The sequence below is a fragment of the Nilaparvata lugens genome, chromosome 6 (assembly GCF_014356525.2).
Source record: "Nilaparvata lugens isolate BPH chromosome 6, ASM1435652v1, whole genome shotgun sequence".
Classification (NCBI taxonomy): domain Eukaryota; kingdom Metazoa; phylum Arthropoda; class Insecta; order Hemiptera; family Delphacidae; genus Nilaparvata; species Nilaparvata lugens.
In genome coordinates, this window is record NC_052509.1 from 13,298,195 (window position 1) to 13,320,030 (window position 21,836).

The 21,836-nt window shown below is 34.8% G+C and overlaps 1 protein-coding gene across 2 annotated transcripts in view; it reads left to right on the plus strand.

Annotated features, from left to right (window-relative positions):
* Positions 1–21,836, plus strand: part of LOC111055824 (zinc finger protein OZF-like) — a 42,622-nt gene that overhangs the window by 1,679 nt on the left and 19,107 nt on the right. Inside the window, exon 2 of one of the 2 annotated variants that reach the window (XM_039430144.1) lies at positions 11,323–11,541. In XM_039430144.1, coding sequence (XP_039286078.1) covers positions 11,323–11,541 — 219 coding nt within the window. Of the gene's footprint in view, positions 1–11,322; positions 11,542–21,836 lie in introns of those variants that run through there. The other variant, XM_039430146.1, reaches the window with a different exon arrangement.

The following is a 21,836-nucleotide window of genomic DNA, read 5'->3' on the forward strand; positions in this document are numbered from 1 at the left end:
TAAGGATAGTTTGGAGTAGTTAGTATGCTAGGAATGAAGGTCTATGTATAAGGTTCAATAATCAGCTGATATCTCAATTTCTACAAAAATGGACTTAGGCCTGTTTGGAATCGAGCTCTTCAATTATAGAAAAGAGAAAATGAAGATTATCATGAATACTGCAACTATGCCCCGTTTTGGAAAGCCAAAACTCTGACATCAGCTGTTTAGTCTAGAACTTAGCTGAATTTGATTGTTGGCAGGCCTGATCTGCCTGTGTTGGTTGTTAGAAAAATCGTCTATTAGTTTTTTGAAGTTTAAGTAGTTTTTCATGACTAAAGTGTTTCAAGTTGGGTTATTACGTAAAGGTGTGAGTCACTGAGTGTATAGTCTTCAAAATTGACATCTATTTATTGTTTTGATGATATTGTCAAGTTAAGGTAACCTCAATATCAACTGTGCAAGTGTCCAATTGTTGGAGAATCTTTTTTCGCGCGGGAATGAGCCAGCTGTTCTAGCACTGTTTTTCATGTTGTGCTATTAATCTGTTGATGATAAGTTGAAGGTGAAGGCATCACCTTATCTTATCCACCTGTCACTTCCACGTGGAACAGCTGATAATGTAACTAACGGCATTGTTTATTTCTTCTATCTCGTGGTATAGTTAAAGAATGTACAGTATAATTTCTATTATGAACTGTATAATATAAATATCTCAAGCTACTGAATTCTTCCCTGTAGTACGGAGTCTGGGAAATTCAGTATGATTAAAACAATGATGAGCAAGGGCAACCCGGCGCTATTAGTTGACTCATTCAAATACCGAAAAGCGGGACCTGTATCCTCGGGTGAAATTGTTTGGAGATGCTTAGCTAGAAATTGCAATGCTAGTGTAAGGATGGACGCTGAAATTGTTATTCTTAAGAGTAGAATGGGAACACATAATCACAAGAAAATCACAAGTAAAACTCCTTTAAGTTCAATGAACAGTCTACCGGAAAATTTGACTCCACATTTGGATATATCAGCAAAATCAGATGGCGAGCTTCCTGAGTCGTTGCTGGAGGAGGAGACTGCATTGGATGACAGCCTGAGAGTGATAAAATTGGCGGCTACTGAACTAAAGGTGAAGGACTCTCCTTTGGAGTGCTGTCCACATCTAAGGCAGGAGATTCATAAACTTCGGGAGGTTCTTGACTACCGTACTACCAATTTCTCCTAAATAGGTTGGATAGTATTTTTCACCTATTAACCTAAGGAAAGTTATCGGCTCCAAAATAGTAGATTCTTGATAAACTATGAATGGATCTATCGCCTATGAATGAGAAATCCAGTTTACAGAGCAAACCAACTTATAATCTTCAGAAGAATATTGGCAATATACAACACAAATCTAAAAAAATAATACCTTACACACTTAAACATCCTAGCATCATTACAAGCTAAAATACTTATCCAGTTATATAGTTGAAAACAATGGCTATAGGCTTGTATACACAAAACGATTTTATACAAAATTAGAACACCATAAAACTGTTCAAAACTCAATTTAAAACATTAAGAATTCACTTAAACAGAAAAATATTCAGAGAACACAAAACCAGAACACATAGCCAGCCACCATTTTTTAGAGAGAAGGAAAAGCACAAAGTACAGAGCAAAGCCTTGTAGACACACCTCAAACCAGTGACGACGTCATGCACACGTCACCATTATTAAATTCCAAAAAATTATAAATTACAAGTTTAGAATTTACATTTTACATTTTTTCTTAATAAAACTTTATTTTGAAACTGTTATTTTAAATTTATATATCATCTATATTTAAATAATCTATTAATTCTGTTTCTCTGTTTCGGTGATACCATGGAATGCAAAACAATTATTTACGATAAATTCTCAGTTAAAAAGTTGTCCATATATCGATTACTCTGATATTTACTATCAAGTTTTATAGATCTCGAATTGAAGCTTCGATTCCAATCGAGAAAAAATGTAATATTACATGACAAACGTTTAATGGAGTGGGAGGCAACTGTGGATCGTGCTGCTGACATGGAGAGTAGCCTAAATAATTTTAAAGTAAAATGTAGGTGTGGAGAATCTCAGGTTGACATTTCTTGTAATACTGAAAGTACTGATTTAGGTAGTATAGAATCATCTGTAAAATTTTCTGTTGATGAAAATGCTTTTTCCCTAAAAGAGAAAATTGAACATCAGAAGTTAGAAATTGAAGGTTTAAATGATCAAATAAAGAGAATGTTAATTTCAATTGAAACATTGGAAGAATATAATCTTTCTCTTCAAAACATAATATCTCAAAATGCTTCAAGACTAAATCGCTTGGGTCCCAAGATCAAACCAATATCAAATAGATTGTATGCCTCAGTAACTGGTAAAAATAGAACATTTAGAAGAAATATTGTGAATAATTCACGGGGTAGTGTCTTTTTGTGGGCTGATAGTCAGGGGAGAAAAATGAGAGATCTGATTTGGGAGAGACTGCCGGTGGGCTACAGAGGTGAGGCATATGTTTCACCAGGAGCAACATTTGAAGTAATTTCGAATGAAATGCTTTCTTGTAGTAGACGTCATAATCTGGGTGTAAACGATTGGGTAATAGTTATGGCGGGCACTAATAGTGTGTCTAACAGGTTCAAAAATAGCGATATTGAAAGTTACATTTGTAAGTTGAGTAATTTAGTAAACTTATACGGGAATTGTAATTTAATACTGTCAACTGTACCGTATAGGTATGATTTAAGCTTCAATTCGGTTGAGAATGAAATGATTGATTCACTTAACAATGAACGTTCATTGTGCAATAAAAATAATATCCATCTAATAGATATATGGTATCTCTATCCTTCCAACTATACCAAACATGGACTGCATATCAATAAAAAAGGAAAACAGAATTTGAGCAAAAAAATAGCTGCATTAATTGGAGAGTGTGACAGAGTAAAACCAAACATGAATAACTTTGTTGTCCCTAAAAGTATTAATCATGCATTTAGTCATGAAAAGTATTCTACAGGAAAATCTATTGACAGTCAGAGCAATGTGCAATCTTCTCTGATAATTGATGTAACTTTAGGATCTGCTAACGATTCTAGTAACTTTGACAATGCTCCTGTTGCTGTAAATTCATCATTAGTGGAGCATTTAAATTAGTAGCACATGACAAAGATGCTTCAAGCATATCTGCTGTAGATTTACAATTAAAAAATCCTACTCAAACGAATATTATTGACAGAGGGTCTGATAGTGTTATGATTTCAAATTCTGTTGCTAATAGTTCCTGTAATATAACTAGGTATAATGATTATAACAACGAAAAAGTTAATTGTTTTTCCTGGAATGTACAGGGTATTTGTAATAAGTTTGACTATTTGTCTCTAATTTGTACTAATTACAATATAAAAATTCTTATGATATCCGAGCATTGGATTAATAATACTGATTTGGATTTTACATATCTGCCTGGATTTAAAACTGCCTCTGTTTTTTTTTTTGATCAGATCGTATAAGGGGTCGGGCAGCTATTTTTGTTCATGATCAACTAGAATTTAGGACTCTTGATCATATTAGAGACATGTCAATTGAAATGGTATGTGAAGTTGCCGCAATTGAACTTATAAGAAATAAAATCATAATTTTGTCAGTTTATAGGCCCTATAATAGAAGTGTGAATTATTTTAATGATTTTTAACATGCTTTTATAATGTATTAAGTGCTGAGTTTAAAAATGGTTACAATCTGGTGATTGGCGGTGATTTTAATGTAAATTTGATAGGTCACGATTGTTTCAAAAATGACTTACTGAACTTGTTTGAATGCTTTGGTTTGAGTGTAACAATAAGGGATATTACTAGACCTGGTCTTGATGGAGTTTCAAATGGATTGTGTATAGATAACATTTTAACTGATATTCATAATAGTCTATGGCCATCTGAAATCATTCACACTCTTTTTTCTGATCATGATGGAATTCTGTTAAGGCTTAATTTAAATAATAGGAATGTTAGAACTACTGCAAATAATAAGTTTAGATTGATAAATGATGATAATGCTAGAATCTTTGTCAGTTATCTGAATTCCATTAATTGGCTGGAGGTCTACTCCACACTTAATTATAATGATAGATACAATAAATTTTTCGAACTTTTCATGAGAGCTGTGAATGGTTCTTTTCAATTGAAATCTGTAAAATCTAATAATTGCAAACAAAACAGTGAGTGGTATGATAGTAGTCTTGAAGCATTAAAGGTCAAATGCGATGGCCTTTATCACTTGTATAAAACCTTCAGAACACCTGAGTTTCTCTCCCTCTATAAAGAATCTAGAAAGTTGTACAGGCTTGAAATAAAGAAGACAAGAATTTTGTATCATAATGCAATTATAAGTAGTTCTATTAATAAGAGTAGGGCTATATGGAAAATTGTAAATAGTTTCACAAAAAATAAATGTAGTAATAGAACTTAAGTTGATGATATAACCTCTGAGGATTTTAACAATTTCTTTGTTGAACATATTTCGCAGTTGAGCCAAGATATATCTGTTAGTGTTGAAAATACAGCTTTTTATTATAGTAAGTTGACAAGACCAAGTGTGAATTTCTCTTTCAAGCCAGTGACTGTTGAAAAAGTTTTCCATACAATTTTAGGTTTAAGTAATAGTAAGTGTATGGATATTTATGGACTTAATGCTTCGATTCTGAAAATAGCAGCTGATAAAATAAGTGAGGTACTGGCTTTTTTATTTAATGATTGTATTATTGCTGGTTGTATGTATCCTGAAAAATGTAAAAGTTTTGCCTATACATAAAAAGGGTTCTAGAAAGGAGAAAAGTAACTTCAGACCAATTGCTATTGTACCTGTTTTCTCCAAGGTTTTTGAGACTTTGATTCATGAACAGATGTCATCTTATTTTGAGTCCAACAATATATTCACACATAAGCAATTTGGTTTCAGGGCTGGTAGAAGCACAAATGATCCTATGGTTGGTGTTGTTAGTGGGGTTATAAGCCACATGGAGTCCGGTGATTCTGTGGGTCTGAGGTCATATAATTTTTCAAGAGCTTTCGACACTGTTCAGCACCACATATTGGGAGATAAACTGGGTTTCTATGGCTTTACACCAGGCGCAGTGCGACTTGTTTTATCATATTTGACTGACAGGAATCAGTTTGTATACAAGGATGGGGTTTTGTCAAATGGCAGATTGGTAGAGTTTAGAGAATAGTGCCTCAGGGCTCTATTTTAGGCCCTATTCTCTTCAATATCTATGTAAATGATTTGCCGATTAATATTGATGGAAACAGTCTGGATGGTTACCTTTTTGCTGATGACTTTGGCTTAAAAATTAATTGCCCATCCGAGTTTGATCTTGAAAGAGAACGAAACCATAGTTATTTTATTCTAAAGGACTGGTGTGCAGCTAATAATTTGTCTCTTAATGATGACAAAACCTCTGATATCATTTTCAATTTCAGAAAGCAGAAGGATGCTACACCACTCAAGTTTCTAGGTGTTATGATTGATTCATGTCTGTCATGGGAGGCGTACATTGATTTTTTGTCAGTTAAACTGTATATGTATGCCTGTATATGCTTTGCAGACTATGTGTAACTGTTGATAGGCCTGTGCTGATGAATATCTATTATGCACACATTCAGAGTCTCCTATCATATGGAATTATGCTTTGGGCTAATAGTGTTAAAGCCAATTCAATCTTTGTCCTTCAGAAGAAGGCTATTAGAATCAAATCAAATCAAATCAAAATTTTTTATTCGCAATACAAACAGTTGAGGGTCCTGCCAAACCCAAAGGTTTTTCGGCGGGTGCCCAGTTACAGGAAAAAATGAGTTACAAAAGATAAATAAACTTAGACAAAATAAATATCACACTTCAAAGATTTTAAGTAAAAAATGAAAGAAAACTAATGCAAAATGAAAAAATAAAATAAGAAATATACATTTGATTTTGATACAGAATTAATAAAAAAAGGGAAAAATGAAAATTTATTAGAAAGGAATGAAATAATAAGGAAAAGGGAAAAAAATTTGACACAAGTAATAGTACATTTTTATCGTTGAGGCAGGCGGCAGTGACAATAAAAGGAAAATTTCAAAACTTCTGCCAGCAAAAATTGAAAAATTCTAATAATGTAAGCATATAGCTGTCATTTTTTTAACATGACGTTTCTTAAAATTATGTGTACGTTTGTAATATTATTAGTTTTATAAATTGATTGTGCTGTTATTATTGAGATACAACATTACATCCTTCTTAGAGTAATCACGAATATTTGGAGGTAGTTTGTTAAATAAGTAGGGAATTACATGATGTAGGGATCTTCTACCATAAATATTATTGAATCTGGGTACTACATATATTGATGGAGATCTTAAATTGTAGGGTGAGGGAGGAGCAAGGAGTCTATAGTATAAATTTTCTTTGTGGAGTATTACAATTTTGAAAAGGTAGAAATGTTTGGGCGATAAGGTATGATAGAATATTTGTAAGCTACGTGGGTTGTATGGATCAATATTATTAACATCAGGAACTCTGGTAGTTATACATTTTAATGTTCTTGATTGTATTCGTTCAACTCTAGATAAAAGATAATCGGCTGCACTTCCCCATGATTCAATGCTATATCTAATTATTGGTTCCATCAAGGACTTATAAATTAGATATAGGCAATCAGGGGTGATATTTTTATGCAAATAAAATACTTTTGCGTTAAGCGCTTGAAGTTTTTTTGAAATGTAGTCTATGTGAGGACACCATCTCAGGCTGCTATCGATTATAATGCCAAGGTAATGGGTACTATTTACTAAAGTAAGAGGCGGACAAGTGCAGATCTGAGAAACATTCGCATGAAGGCAATGACAGTCGTGGCTTAATACAGTTGGATTTACGTTGCATCTTAGATGTGGAGATTTAAAGTGCATTAGTACAGTTTTTTTCCTGTTGATTATAAGATTTCTGTCATGGGACCATTTCAGAATTCTGTTGTAATCAAACTGTATCAATTGTTCAGCCACTTTTAAATTCTTATGTCCAACAATCAGAGCAGTATCATCAGCATACATCAATACTTCTCCATGTCTGATTACTTTGGAAATTGAATTCACATAAATATTGTACAAAATGGGACCTAAAATGCTTCCCTGCGGAACTCCAAAATTGTCACATTTATATAACCCACTGTGATTGCCCCCTAGGTTAACCATGAAGTGTCTATCACTCAAATAGCTCTCAAACAATTTCAATACATTGCCAGTAATTCCAATATTAAGTAATTCTTCAAGAAGTATCCTATGATTAAGTGTATCAAATGCTTTTGAATAATCTATGAATAGCGCAAGAACATGATATCTGTCATTCAGGAGAGTTTTTATTTTATGTGTAAAATTTACTAGAAGTGACTCAGTGCATTTTCCTTTTTGGAATCCATACTGATAATTAGATATAATATTGTTCTGGAGTATGTATTTATTTAATTGTGTTAGTGAATATTTTTCAAAATTTTTTTCTGGTACTGACAATTTAGAGATTGGTCTGTAGTTATTGAAGTTATCACGTGCACCAGATTTATGAATTGGTTTAACTATTGAATTTTTCAGGGAGTCGGGGAAAATGCCTTTTAAAATAGATAGGTTGATCATGCGGCAAAGAGGAGTGCAAAGATAGTCTTCAAGGGTTTGCAATTCCAATACTCCTATACCATCAAATCCAGGAGATTTGTTTTTATCCATTTCATGAACTATTTGTTCAATGTCTTGAATAGTAGCTTGTCTTAGATAAAAGTTGTGATTAGGTGGGATTGAAACAGAGTCATCAAGAATTATTGGACATAAATGGGAAGTATTTCTTATATTTGTTATGAAAGAATCCGCGAAGGCTGAGCAAATTTGGTCTGGATTTGAGAATTTGTGAGAGAAGTCTTTAAGGATTCTACTATCTGAGACGTCAGATGATCGACCTAAAATACCATTTATACACTTCCATTTCTTCCTGATATTGTTTTTTGAGTCATTGAAGCTTTTTATTATATAAGTTCGCTTAGCAAGTGTGATATCTTTATTGAGTTTGTTCCTATAAACTTGATAATCATTTTTGTACACAGTATTCGTAGGGTTGCTTTTGGAACGCCTGAATAAGATATCTCTTATTTTAAGCTTATTATATAGTTCATATGTCATCCAATTATTTTTAAAATCATTGGAATGATTGGTTTTAATACGAATAATTTTCTCAGATTGTTTTGTTGCACTATCAAAATTTAATTTAATCATTTCATATACCAAATTGGGAGAGGAAAGTAATTGACAACTATTCCATTCACTTTGTTTTAATAAAGATATACGTTTTTTCTTATCTATGATAGTTTTGAATACTTTTTGGTCATAATTGGGTTTCGATTGTGGGTTGCAATGAATTTTGCAACCAATGATATAATGATCGGAGATCTTTACATTGATGACTCCGGTATGAGCAATAAAATTACTATTTAGACTTAGGAATAAATGATCAATACAAGTTTGAGTGAGCAAACTTTGCCTGAGCTCTTCTCTAGTGACAGCAGAAATACCTTTTTTGCAACCATAAGAAAAAAGCATTGATTCATATAACTGTACAAATTGATCATTGGATTTAAGAATATCTAGGTTCGCATAACCGATAATGATAAGATTAGCTGTATTATCAACCTCAAGAATTAACTGCTCTAGATCAGTAATGAAATTATCTTTATGAAAACTGTGTGGTCCATACAAACTTATTATATTAAGAGTCAGGTTATTAACATTGAAATTCAGCATAATATATTCTAGATTTTCTGAACTGAAATTGACAGATACTTCCTTGAAATTAATATTTTTTTTATAAAAGCAACAAGGCCATGATAAAATCTGCTTGGAGCACACTTGTATACAGCTTTTTAACCATTTATTTGAAAAAGGCTACTTAGGTCAGGATCGATATTGATTTCTGATAACAAAATAATATCGATATTCGTAAGTTTGTCAAAATTCTGTCGCAATGATCTAATATTAAGGTAAATAATTTTGAATGGATAACTAATCTGTTGAGCTAACAAGGAAGGGACGCTCTTATCAGCAAGCCAGCTATCGATTGTCGGAAACGTTTTGCATGGCAAAACCATCTCCTCAATTTGAAAATCATTGTCAATCATGATTGTAGTTGTTGACTAATTAAAAGGGGATTGTAATTATAATTTTGAATTTACCTGGGATAGTATGTTCATGCATTACAGAGAATATGGTGATAATACACATTATATAAAAAGAGATTTGAAATAGCAGATAACAGGAATAAGAAAACAAATTATGTAACTACAAAGCACTACGAGTACAAATATCTTTAAATAATTTTGTCATGGTCTGATTCGCATTTAATACGAATTACTTGTGCCTGAGGTTCCTTTCTTACAAGAATTCTACCCTGAGAGGTCCATACAAACTTGTAACCAAGAGATCTTGCCTTGTTCCTAGTTTGCACGAACAATCTTTTATTAAAAGCTGTGAGATTTTCATTAAAGAATATTGATTTATCTGACGGGTTTCCTAGAATTTTGTTAGTTAGTTTTGCTGCACGGCCTTTAGTAAGCCATTCAGCACGAACCAATTTTGAAACAAACTGCACAATCAACACAGGAGCATTTTCTGATGAATTTGCGCTGGATTTTCGGACAGGTAGTCTATGAGTAGCACTCACATCACTTTCTCTAAAGTTCAAGTCTATTTTCTCAGCTATGTGTTTCAAATCCTCGAGCGGAGACCTATGAGTTGCATCAAGACAGTGAATTTCCAAGTTATTTTTTCTACCGCATTGTTCAAGTTCATTAATCTGCATACTAAGATCATTAATGATAATATCCTTAGCGCTAATTTGTTTGTTCAGTTTGGCAATCTCACTAGTCAAGCTTTTATTTTCGGTACGTAGCACTTTTATCTCATTGAGAAGTTCATCATATTTAGAGGAGATGAACACCTGTCTCGCCTGTACAGAATTAACAGTCGTTTCAATACTTGCTAATTTAGTGTTCAAAGAATGGAGTATTGTACGAATTTCCGGATCATTAATATTATCTCTAGGGGTTTCATTACCTGGAGATGCGATCCCTGTTGCCCCTTTCGAGTTTTTACACACATGGAAACAACGCCATTTCTTTCGCTCATCCTCCGACATACGACGATATGTAGATTCTTTGAGACTGCACCCAAAATGAAATTTATTATTACACCCAAAACAAGTTACGACGTCACCTGATGCTGGCAGAGAACTGTTGCAATAATAACACTGCGCCATCACAATTAATGAATAATAATTTAAATGAAAGTTTTAAACTTGAAGGTTAGGATGATGAAACAAGAAAATTTCGTTATCTGAGTTCTGCTGTGATATTGACGACCGCTCGCCTCGAACGACTGATTACGACTCTTAATCAATCATATGTGATTTGCCTTTCAATGCTCATTGTAGACCACATTTCATAGAACTTGGATTGCTGACATTGCCATCACTGTATGTTTTTAATATTTTATGTCATGTACAAAAAAATTTGGATAAATATGATACAAACCAACACCATAATTTAATAGAATTAGAATAATTACACACACATAATTTACACACGAAATAGACATAGACTTAAAATTCCGCGATATAGCCATTCCAAATCTCAGAGAAACTGGCACTACATGTCAATAAAATTATATAACTCCACACCAGACAAATTGAAGTTACTAGCATTCACTCAATTTAAAAATAAAATTAAATATGTATTAGTTAATGAATGTTTGTACACAGTAAATGATTTCTTTTCTATAAACTGGGTACCATTTCTCTTATGATATAATGAGTAACTTGTGATCTATGCTTTACATTACTTGTTAATTGTATTTCTAAGACTGACTAATGAATAATAGTGATTTAAAAAAGATGTATTTGACGAAGTCGATGTATTTTTTGTGAATATTGAATGACTAATAAAATTCTATTCTATTCTATTCTATTCTTAATCCTGAGATCAGAAACAGGCCTTCAATTTAGAATTTATTTATGTGACATAATTGATAAAAAACACTAATGTAGAAATCCATTCCTCATGTATATGTAATAGATGGAGCATAAGGTGTTACTCTTTGGGTTTTCATGGGAATTTTCACAAACTGAAATATTTATTCAATACCATATTTGAAATTGGATCGAATATTGCAAGCTGAACAATTACTGAAAGAACCAAATTCATTATTTCTTTATTTAATCACAACATAACATACTACAACTGAGCCACTGACTTGCTTACAGGGAGGAGAGTACAGCTACAGATGCCACAGTGGATCCAGACCAGTCCAGATTCAGTCAAACAACATGGATGGTCAAGGACAAGACAACTCAGGGTCAATGACACATTCTCAACATCAAGGACCAGACATGGACATCTGTGATTGGCCGATCTATGGACCAGCTCGAGCTGAAGACACCATTGAAGAAAAACACCAGATTCAGCATAACATGGATAATCAGGTTGTATATTTAGACCACAATTATTCAAAACATCGATTTGAAATTATAGTACTAAAGCCAGAGGTTCTGATTGGAGAAGAAGAACACCAACAACATGAAGGAATAATGAAAGAAGAGGAGATTCAGCAAGGAAATGATGCAGGCATACAGATTGAAAGCATCTATTCTCTCTCAACAGATAGACTGAACTTTGACCCTTTCATACCTGAACACTTGAAAGTTGAGAATATAGAAGAATCTTATGAAACACACTCAGAAACATTAGTGCATATTGAAGACAATTCTTCTGACACATTATTTACACATTCTGAAAGTACAAGATTACCACAAGGAGTATGTATATCAAACTTTGTTGAACAAGGAGTTTCAAGCTCCATCAATAGATCATTTGATGAAACTCTTGGGAACACTTTGATCAACGATTCCGATGAAGACCTCAATGAGGTTGACTTATTAATAAAAAATGCAAGAAAGAATGTGATTGATGCAACAAGTGATAGTGAATTAACTGAATGTCAGTTGTGTCGTAAAGCATTCAGCAACATCAGAGAATTAAATCTTCATTGTAGAATACACACAGCTGGGAAACAACGTAAGTGCAAGTACTGTGACTACAAAACAAAAAATAAAGAACATCTCATGCAACATTTAAGGATTCACACTGGAGAGAGACCCTACAGCTGTGATTTCTGTGACTATAAAGCAACACAAAAATCATCTCTCATCCAACATTTGAGGATTCACACTGGAGAGAGACCCTACAGCTGTGATTTCTGTGACTACAAAGCAACAGTGAAATCAAATCTCACCCAACATTTGAGGATTCACACTGGAGAGAGACCCTTCAGCTGTGATTTCTGTGATTACAAAGCAATAAAAAAAGAACATCTCAACCAACATTTAAGGATTCACACTGGAGAGAAACCCTTCAGCTGTAATTTTTGTGACTACAAAGCAACAGTGAAATCATATCTCACACAACATTTAAGGATTCACACTGGAGAGAGACCCTTCAGATGTGATTTCTGTGACTACAAAGCAACAGACAAATCATCTCTCACCAAACATATAAGGACTCACACTGGAGAGAGACCCTTCAGATGTGATTTCTGTGACTACAAAGCAATACACAAATCAGCTCTCAACAGACATCTGAGGATGCACACTAAAGAAAGACCCTAGAGCTGTGATCTCTATGACTACAAAACAAAACTAAAAAAAAAACATTTAAGGAAACACTTTGAAATTGAATTTTTCCAAACAAAACTTCATACAATCCAAAACAACATCCAAATACTAAAAATATTTAACTGATTTCTGAGGCCCCATAACTCTTAAAAGAGCTCAACTCTCAAAACTGTTACCCATTCATTAACATAGAGAATATATAAATAATTATATCAATCATTATTCACTTAGAAACTCTGTCAATCAGAAATTAATCTCAGACATAATACTTCAAGAAAGTTTCAAAATGTTAAAGTCTTGCCCTTCTTATCATCTGCATGATTCACCAATATTCTATCCGATTTTTTTTTTAAATTTAGCTGACTCACTGCACATACTGCTAGCTATAAATATTCTCAGATTTGTTTTTCTAGTCAGTACAATTTGTACTCATATTTTTCGAATATTTGTGCAATAAAGTATAATAATCTTCAAATAAAACTCTCAATATCCTTCTTTGTCTTTCCTATCTATCCTATCATAAAATTATCCATTAATGTCTATGAATGCAACATCAGTTATGTCTTTTCAAATAAATTATCCTTGCTTTTATTTTAAAACACTTTTTAACAAGACTATGTTCTAGTGATTTCAATGTTACAAAATTTATTATGCTCTTTGCACCTGGATTCATAAGATTTCTTATTCTTTAATGACTTTCCAATTGCATGGATTGGATAATTGAAATGAGAGGCCAAAATATGTTCTTTCTAAATTTTCCAATCTTGCTTTCACCACCCACTTCATCTTTTGGAACAAAAGAGTTTTAGCATTTCAAAAATGTTATGTTTGTATTGTAGTGCTAAAGTGTTTAGTATTGATAACTTTTGTATAGTGGGGCTCATCGAATTTCCATCAAGCTAGTAGAAACGTATCAGTTATAATTTTCTTATTTGCCATAACATTTTACAATCAGTACTTACATTAAAAATATGATAGATACTATAAATAATATTATAAATGAGTAAATTTATATAAAAAGGCACTACCGGCATAAGTGGAACTTGTTCGCCAGCAGTGAGTGCAATTGGAAATTACAAATATTATAACATTAATCAAGACTAAAAGTGGATATATACTATAATACCCATATAGTACAGAATCAAGAAAAACGTTCTATAACAGACGAATTATATACTATGATCTTACAGTTATTACAAAATTATCATTTCATACACTTATCTTGAAATAAACTCTAGCTTTTACCCACTCTTCTATTTCACTACTTAGTTTTTTTGTTATTCTATTGTTTATAAAGTGATATGGGACTATATTAGCAAAGTATTCCATGAAGTATGTGAATTGATGTTTATTTATAGTTAATCTTGTAAAGTTTCGAGTATAAGGATTTTGTACAGACGGACAAAGGTTGTGTAAATGTCTATTCAAAGTAAGATGCTGCTTATTTCTATTGGCATGTGTAATGATTTTCCCTACAAAGACCTGTCATAGCGTTGGAACCCCAAATTCAACAAACAACTTCCTGCTTGGATACAGTCTAGGTTTCAATTTAGATATTATGTGTTGCACATGAAAGTTCCATTTCAAGTGAATGTCAACTATTATTCCAAGATATTTTTGAAAATTGACTTTTTCAATTGTTCCACAGATACAATTATTGGGTCTAGAGACGATATGAGAGTCATGGTTGTGAATTTTCATATCTAATTCAATAGGTTGTGAAATCTGACAAAGCATTTATTGGAACGGTTCCACTTGTTACTCGTTCCGTTACTACGTAGACATCATGTCATCATTTTGTTCATCTGCGCTGTCCGGTGACGTCACAGTCACGGTTCTTCGGCACTGCCATAATCAAGTTGGTTTTCTATATTATTCGTCGTGTTATTTGTCGTTTCAATTTTAATATTTGTACTATTCGATTTTTTGGAATTTATTTTGTCTTTAGGCATCTTACTTTCTAGATATTTGCTACTTTTTCACCAAACGTTTGTAAACGTTTTTTGTACGTGGCTGACATTTCCGCCTTCCTTTTTTTGTTGCTAGCGCGTCTAGCTGCTTCTTGTCCTTCAATGGTTCCTAGTCGGTGAGTGCACTTTCGCTCCCGGTCTAAACTTTTTCATCCAAATTCATCTAGTTTACAGAACGTTTTTAAAAGTGAATTATTCTTTCAAATTAATTCGTTTATTCTATTCTTCAATTGTGATTTAATTATTCATCGATTTCTTCACTTATTCACGCTGATAAACTTTGTCAAGATCACAAACTCATGGTGGCGTCTATTGCCATTCTTCTAACAATTGGCTTCACCTCTTGAAACTCAAGCTTTCAATTTCATCATCTCTACCGTTTGGAAATCAATCTAAAAATTCCACAACTTGAAATTCGGATTATTCATTGGAATTCTACATGTTCCTGCTCACATTTCCACTGGGGGATTCGCCTACTGTTGGACGCTTCCATTCTTGTCTTTGCATGGCCAGATCACATCATCGCTTGCTGATGTCCTGTTCTTTGGGTACCGTGGATTCATTGCCTGTCTGCCTGGCTGCATCTCTTCTTCAAAATTTCATTCAGGTTATGTAAATCGTTTTAATCAACTTTCATTTACACGTGTATTACATAATTGTTCATAAAATGCTACAGCGTCTCGGTAATGGACCACACTCTCAATTTCTAATTCAAACAGTTTTATGTGCATTCATATAATTTTTGTAGCTATCATTCAACCTTTTTGGCAATTAAAAACATTTAATTGTCCATACCTTTGGCAATCGAGCCTATCTTCATGAATTCAATATGTTACAGTGCATGTCTCATTAAGAGCACTGTCCTACATAATGTCAAGGTTATAATATGTACTTCATTCAATTTTGTTGATAGCTACCCTTGGTTTTACAAGCGTATTAATGTCAACCAAGACATTCAATTTTGTTGATAGCCACCCTTGGCTTTACAAGCGTATTAATGTCGACCAAGACATTCAATTTTGTATGTGATAGCTACCCTTGGCTTTACAAGCGTACTAATGTCGACCAAGACATTCAATTTTGTTAATAGCTACCCTTAGCTCTTAAGTGTCATTTTAAGGCCACTGACGCCTATTAATTGTTCTATTGATGTCTATCTTGACATTCAATTCACTGAAGGCCTATGTCGCCTGTATTTGATAGCTACCCTTGGCTTGCAAGCGTGTTCTCATATTTGAGTTGTTCTATTAATGTCTAACTTGACATTTAATTCATTGAAGGCCCATGCTGCCTATATTAACGTATTCTATATTAGTAATTATTTCACTGTATTGATAGCTACGCTTGGCTTGTAAGCACATTCACATATTTGAGTTGTTCAATTAATGTCTAGCTTGACATTTAATTCACTGAAGGCCTATGCCGCCTATATTAATGTATTCTATTTATTGAGCACTATCTACAGCTTATTGTCATTTATTACTATTCCTTTTGTAAATCATTAAGATTGAATTTTGCACTCAATTTCATTATAGCACTCAATTATATTGGCAATTTAGGTATCATTAATAATACCTTTTCGATTATTGTCAGGCTTCAATGGTCATTAATGTCATTGACCTAATTTCATTTAAATTTTGTATTTCTCTAACGTTTTTTATTACATGTTGTAATTGTCCCAAGATTTTTTGATTCAATCTACTTACACTTGTTTTTGTATGTGGCCATCTGCCTATTATTTTATTATTATTAAATCTCATTTTGTTGACTCATTTTGTCTTTTATTGGCGTACTTACCACACTTCAAGCTATCAGTATTTTTATGCACAGAATTCAAAGATTTATTTGTAGGTATTAATACCAACTATCATTCACAGTCCACTGCCCTGACTTTGTATTCTGTCATAAAAATTGGTCCTCCGGGCCGGATTTTTGATCCATTGTTTACCTAGGATAATTGTTAATTGGACCAATTGGATAAAAATTGGTCCTCCAGCCTGTTCATTTTTGATCCAGTGTTTACCTAGGATAATTGTTAATTGGACTAATTGGATAAAAATTGGTCCTCCAGCCCGTTCATTTTTGATCCAGTGTTTACCTAGGATAATTGTTAATTGGATCAATTGGATAAAAATTGGTCCTCCAGCCCGTTCATTTTTGATCCAGTGTTTACCTGGGATAATTGTTAATTTTTATTACCCATTTCTTGGTCCATTGAACCTTAGGGTTTCAGTGACTGTGTGCCTAATAGTCTAGCTTGACGCCAATGATTAGATCCCACACTAGAGTATATTTTATTCCATTGTACCTTTGTATGTTTGTATTGTTTAATATTAAGCATTCACACACTTGTTTCAAATTTTCAGTACTGGCTGCAACTCAAAGCACGCTGCGACGTGTATGCACCAGCTATCAACTATCTTGTACCCTGAGAGACTGAACCGCACTGAACTGGTCACAGACGGCTATTGCGCATTGAGAAAACAACACACAGCAAAATGACTCACCACACAGCAAGCTTGATACAACTTGCCTCAAATGCACAGGCGTGCCTCTCTGCGTACTGGACCAGCGCCCAAAGTTGCTTATTGGCTCAGCAATCGCATTGCTACAGTGCAGTATCGTTTCGTTCACTCAGGTTTTTCTGTTAGTTTTTAAGCATGTCCGATCATGAGGAAGATTCACTGACTTCCTGAGCCTTCTGCCCTTTTCAATGCAAGAGACAATTTACACCAGGAAATAGATTGGTTCATAACCAACAATAACGATTATGTTGTGGACACTGAAGCCACTTATTATCAATTGTTGACTGTCAAAAACGAACTAGGTTCACTCAGAATTAAGTATGATAAGATTCATGAACATTTATGGAATGCAGAGTTGCAAGCACAAGATACTTCAACTCATTTTGAAATACTTAATAAGTTCATCTCCATTGCCTCTAAGGCAAACGCTGTATTAACTGCCTTTGAAAGCAGACAACGCAACAATGAGGCCACTGCTGGTGCTTCCCAGCGGCCAACATCTCAAAACTCACATTTGGCAAATTTTCAGTTGCCTCAGATTCCGCTTCCACGCTTCAATGGGGAGCTTTCAAAATGGCAAGCATTCTCAAGTGCTTTTACCAATATTATTGGTAATCAGGATAATATTAATGACTCATTGAAATTTTTCTATCTTCGTCAATCACTCAGTGGTGAAGCTCTTGCTAGAGTGGAACATATTGAAGCTGACGAAAATGGTTTTCAGCTTGCATGGAACCTCTTAAAGGAGAGGTATGACAATAAGAGATTAATTGCTGCCAGGCACGTCACGGCAATTGAATCTCCTCTTACCATAAAACATAACTGTCCGCAATCATTACGGGCATTCATTGACTTTTGCAAGTCCCACATTACCGTGCTCGAAGCACTTCAACTTGGAGTCCAAATCAAGGACTTATTGTACATGCACAAAATGTTGTTGCAGTTGGATACTGCTACTGTTCGAGAAAGGGAAAAGAGTGTTGGTATACACGACATTCCCACCATTGATAAATTTTGGAATTTTTTGGAATCACAATGCAAAATCATGGAAGCTGTTGCTTCAAGCTCAGCTAACCATCATCAAGGAAATGTACAGCAAAGTACATCCAACTCGGTTGGTGCTCATAGCAAGCCGAAGTTCAATCAAAATCAATCGAATGTTCAATCTAGGATGCAGGTTACTACCTCTTCTATGTCACCTTGTAGTTTTTGTAATTCTGTTGGTCATTTTCCAAATCGTTGTAATGAATTATTGAAGTTGCAGGTTACTGATCGTTGGAATGCTGTCCATGACAAAAGGTTATGTTATAATTGCCTCAAGCCTTTCACACCCAATCATATTTGTTCGGACAAATCGTGTACACTTTGTGGCAAGAGTCACCACACTGTTCTTCATAGGTTGTATCCTCAATCACGAGACACTCAGCCTACTTCTAAGGATAAGGTAACTTCAAATGTTATTCATTCTCAATCTTTTGCTCCCTCCAAGGGTAAGAATGCTGGCTTGAATTCCGTCATGGTTCAGAATGCAGAAACAACTAAACAAGCTGTTTCTCATGCAGAACAGCCTCAGAAGAACTCTCATGTCACAATGAGCTCCACTTCGTCACTGTGTTTGCAACAGCAATCAACTGTCACTTTGTTACCTACTGCCGAAGTTTTGGTTCAATCTTCTAGTGGGGAATTTATTAAAGCAACTGCGCTTTTGGATTATTGCTCTGATTGTAATTTGATGTCAACTAGGTTGGCTGAAAAATTGTCACTTGTTACTTTGTATTCGGACACTTTGATTCATAGTGTAAGTGAGAATAAGACCAAATCATCTATTTCTCATTCAGTTTGCTTGTCTTCATCTGATCGTTCGTGGTTGGTTGAAGAAAATTGTATTGTAGTTGATAGCATATCATCTAATGTTCCTAGTGTGAACATTGATCTTTCTAAAATTTCAATTCCTGTTGAACTAAAATTAGCGGAACCATTGTTTGATCAGCCTAAGCCTGTAGATTTGTTACTTGGTGCTGGCATATTCACATCTGTACTTCAGCCTGGTAAATTGTATCTTGCTCAAAACGCTCCCATTCTTCAGAAAACCAGTTTAGGTTGGGTCATATTTGGTTCTTGTAAAACTATTCGTCCTGTTGCAGCACCTCGTTCGTGCCTCCCTCCTTCGCCTGTGGCCGCTCCCTGTAGGGTCATGTCGAATTTTCTAACTTCAAATGATGTCTCTCATCAGTTAGAGAAATCATTTCAGGTATCAGTTCAGGACATCAGTTCTCATTCAGTTCAGGTATTAGCTACTACTTCTTCTCATAATGATGTTATCTCAGGCATAATTAATAGTTGCTCCACCTATCACAAAATTGTTCATACAACAGCATATGTTCTACGGTTCATTCATAATTGTAGGAAACAAAATTCAGTCGCTCCGCGCTTTGGTCAATTAGCTATCTCTGAAATTTTAGAAGCTGAAAATTGTATCTTCAAATCCATTCAAGAAGAAGCTTTCTCTGCTGAACTTAAAGCATTGTGTCAAAATCAGGAGCTATTGCCTAATAGCTCTATTAAAGCCTTGTCGCCATTCATTCACTCAGATTCACTGCTCAGAGTTGGTGGACGTTTGCAAAATGCAAATGCTTCCTTTGATTATAAACATCAAATATTGTTGCCCAGCAATCACAAATTCACTCGTGCATTGATTGTTGCTCACCATCGTCGTCTAAGTCATGCTGGTGTGCAGGCCACCATGGCCAGTGTAAGACAACGATTTTGGTTTCCCTCCACCCGTCGCACCATCAGAAGTGTATTGCGGCATTGCATAATGTGTTTTCGCTTTTCGGCTCTTCATTCTGAGCAAATCATGGGTAGTTTACCAGCGGCCCGCGTTCAGGCTAATTTTCCCTTTTATAATTGTGGTTTGGATTACGCCGGTCCTATTTCCATCCGTGTAGGCGGCCCCAAATCTCGTACTTTTTCTAAAGCATACTTGTCGCTGTTTGTGTGTATGGTAATCGTGCCGTTCATATTGAAACTGTCTCGGAACTTACTTCCAAGGCATTTATTGCCGCTCTGATTCGGTTTTCTGCTTGTCGTGGCATTCCGCATTCCATTTTTTCGGACAACGCCACAACTTTCGTTGGTGCCAACAATGAGCTACGTGAGCTCCACGAATTTTTGTCCTCTGATCATCTCAAATCAGATATTCATGACACTATGTCTGTACTCAACATCCAATGGCACTTCATTCCCCCTCGGGCTCCGCACTTCGGTGGACTCTGGGAGAATGCGGTAAAAAACTTCAAACGCATATTCCGTGTAGTTACATTCAACAAGGTATTTAACTTTGAAGAAACCTGTACTCTTGCTGCTCAGGTTGGAGCCATCTTGAATTCGCGCCCTCTTGTTCCCTTGTCGGAAGATCCACATGATCTTGCCTACTTGTCTCCAGGTCATTTTTGATTGGACGTCCACTTACATCATTACCCTTCTTACCGCCTAACACCAAACACATTGATCATCGTTCACGTTGGTATCAACTTGCTGTTTCTATCCAGGAGCTTTGGGATAGGTGGTCTAGTGAATATTTAACCACTCTTCAGAAAAAAGGCAAATGGCTAAACAATTGTGAAAATTTGAAGGTCGGCACGGTTGTCATCTTGAAGGATCCTGGTTCCGCGCAGTCCACTTGGAAACTGGCGCGCATTACTGAAGTTCATCCCGGTAAGGACGACAAGGTTCGAGTTGTCACTGTTCTCACTCCCTCCGGCACTTTAAAGAGAGCTATTTCGAGTTTAGCACCTCTTCCCATTGATGAGGATTCTAGTTAATCCCCTTGCTCTTATGGTTCATTTCGTATTTTCAGGTTTCATTGTTTTTTCCCCTGGTTCTCACATGGGGCCCAGTTTTCAATTTCCAATTGCCTTGCCAGATTTTACATATTTCTTACTTTTTCTTATTGTGCCATACCCCCGTATGACACAAGGGGCCCAGTTTATGTAAATCTGACAAAGCATTTATTGGAACGGTTCCACTTGTTACTCGTTCCGTTACTACGTAGACATCATGTCGTCATTTTGTTCATCTGCGCTGTCCGGTGACGTCACAGTCACGGTTCTTCGGCACTGCCATAATCAAGTTGGTTTTCTATATTATTCGTCGTGTTATTTGTCGTTTCAATTTTAATATTTGTACTATTCGATTTTTTGGAATTTATTTTGTCTTTAGGCATCTTACTTTCTAGATATTTGCTACTTTTTCACCAAACGTTTGTGAACGTTTTTCGTACGTGGCTGACATTTCCGCCTTCCTTTTTTTGTTGCTAGTGCGTCTAGCTAGCTTCTTGTCTTTCAATGGTTCCTAGTCGGTGAGTGCACTTTCGCTCCCGGTCTAAACTTTTTCATCCAAATTCATCTAGTTTACAGACATTTTTAAAAGTGAATTATTCTTTCAAATTAATTCGTTTATTCTATTCTTCAATTGTGATTTAATTATTCATCGATTTCTTCACTTATTCACGCTGATAAACTTTGTCAAGATCACAAACTCGTGGTGGCATCTATTGCCATTCTTCTAACAATTGGCTTCACCTCTTGAAACTCAAGCTTTCAATTTCATC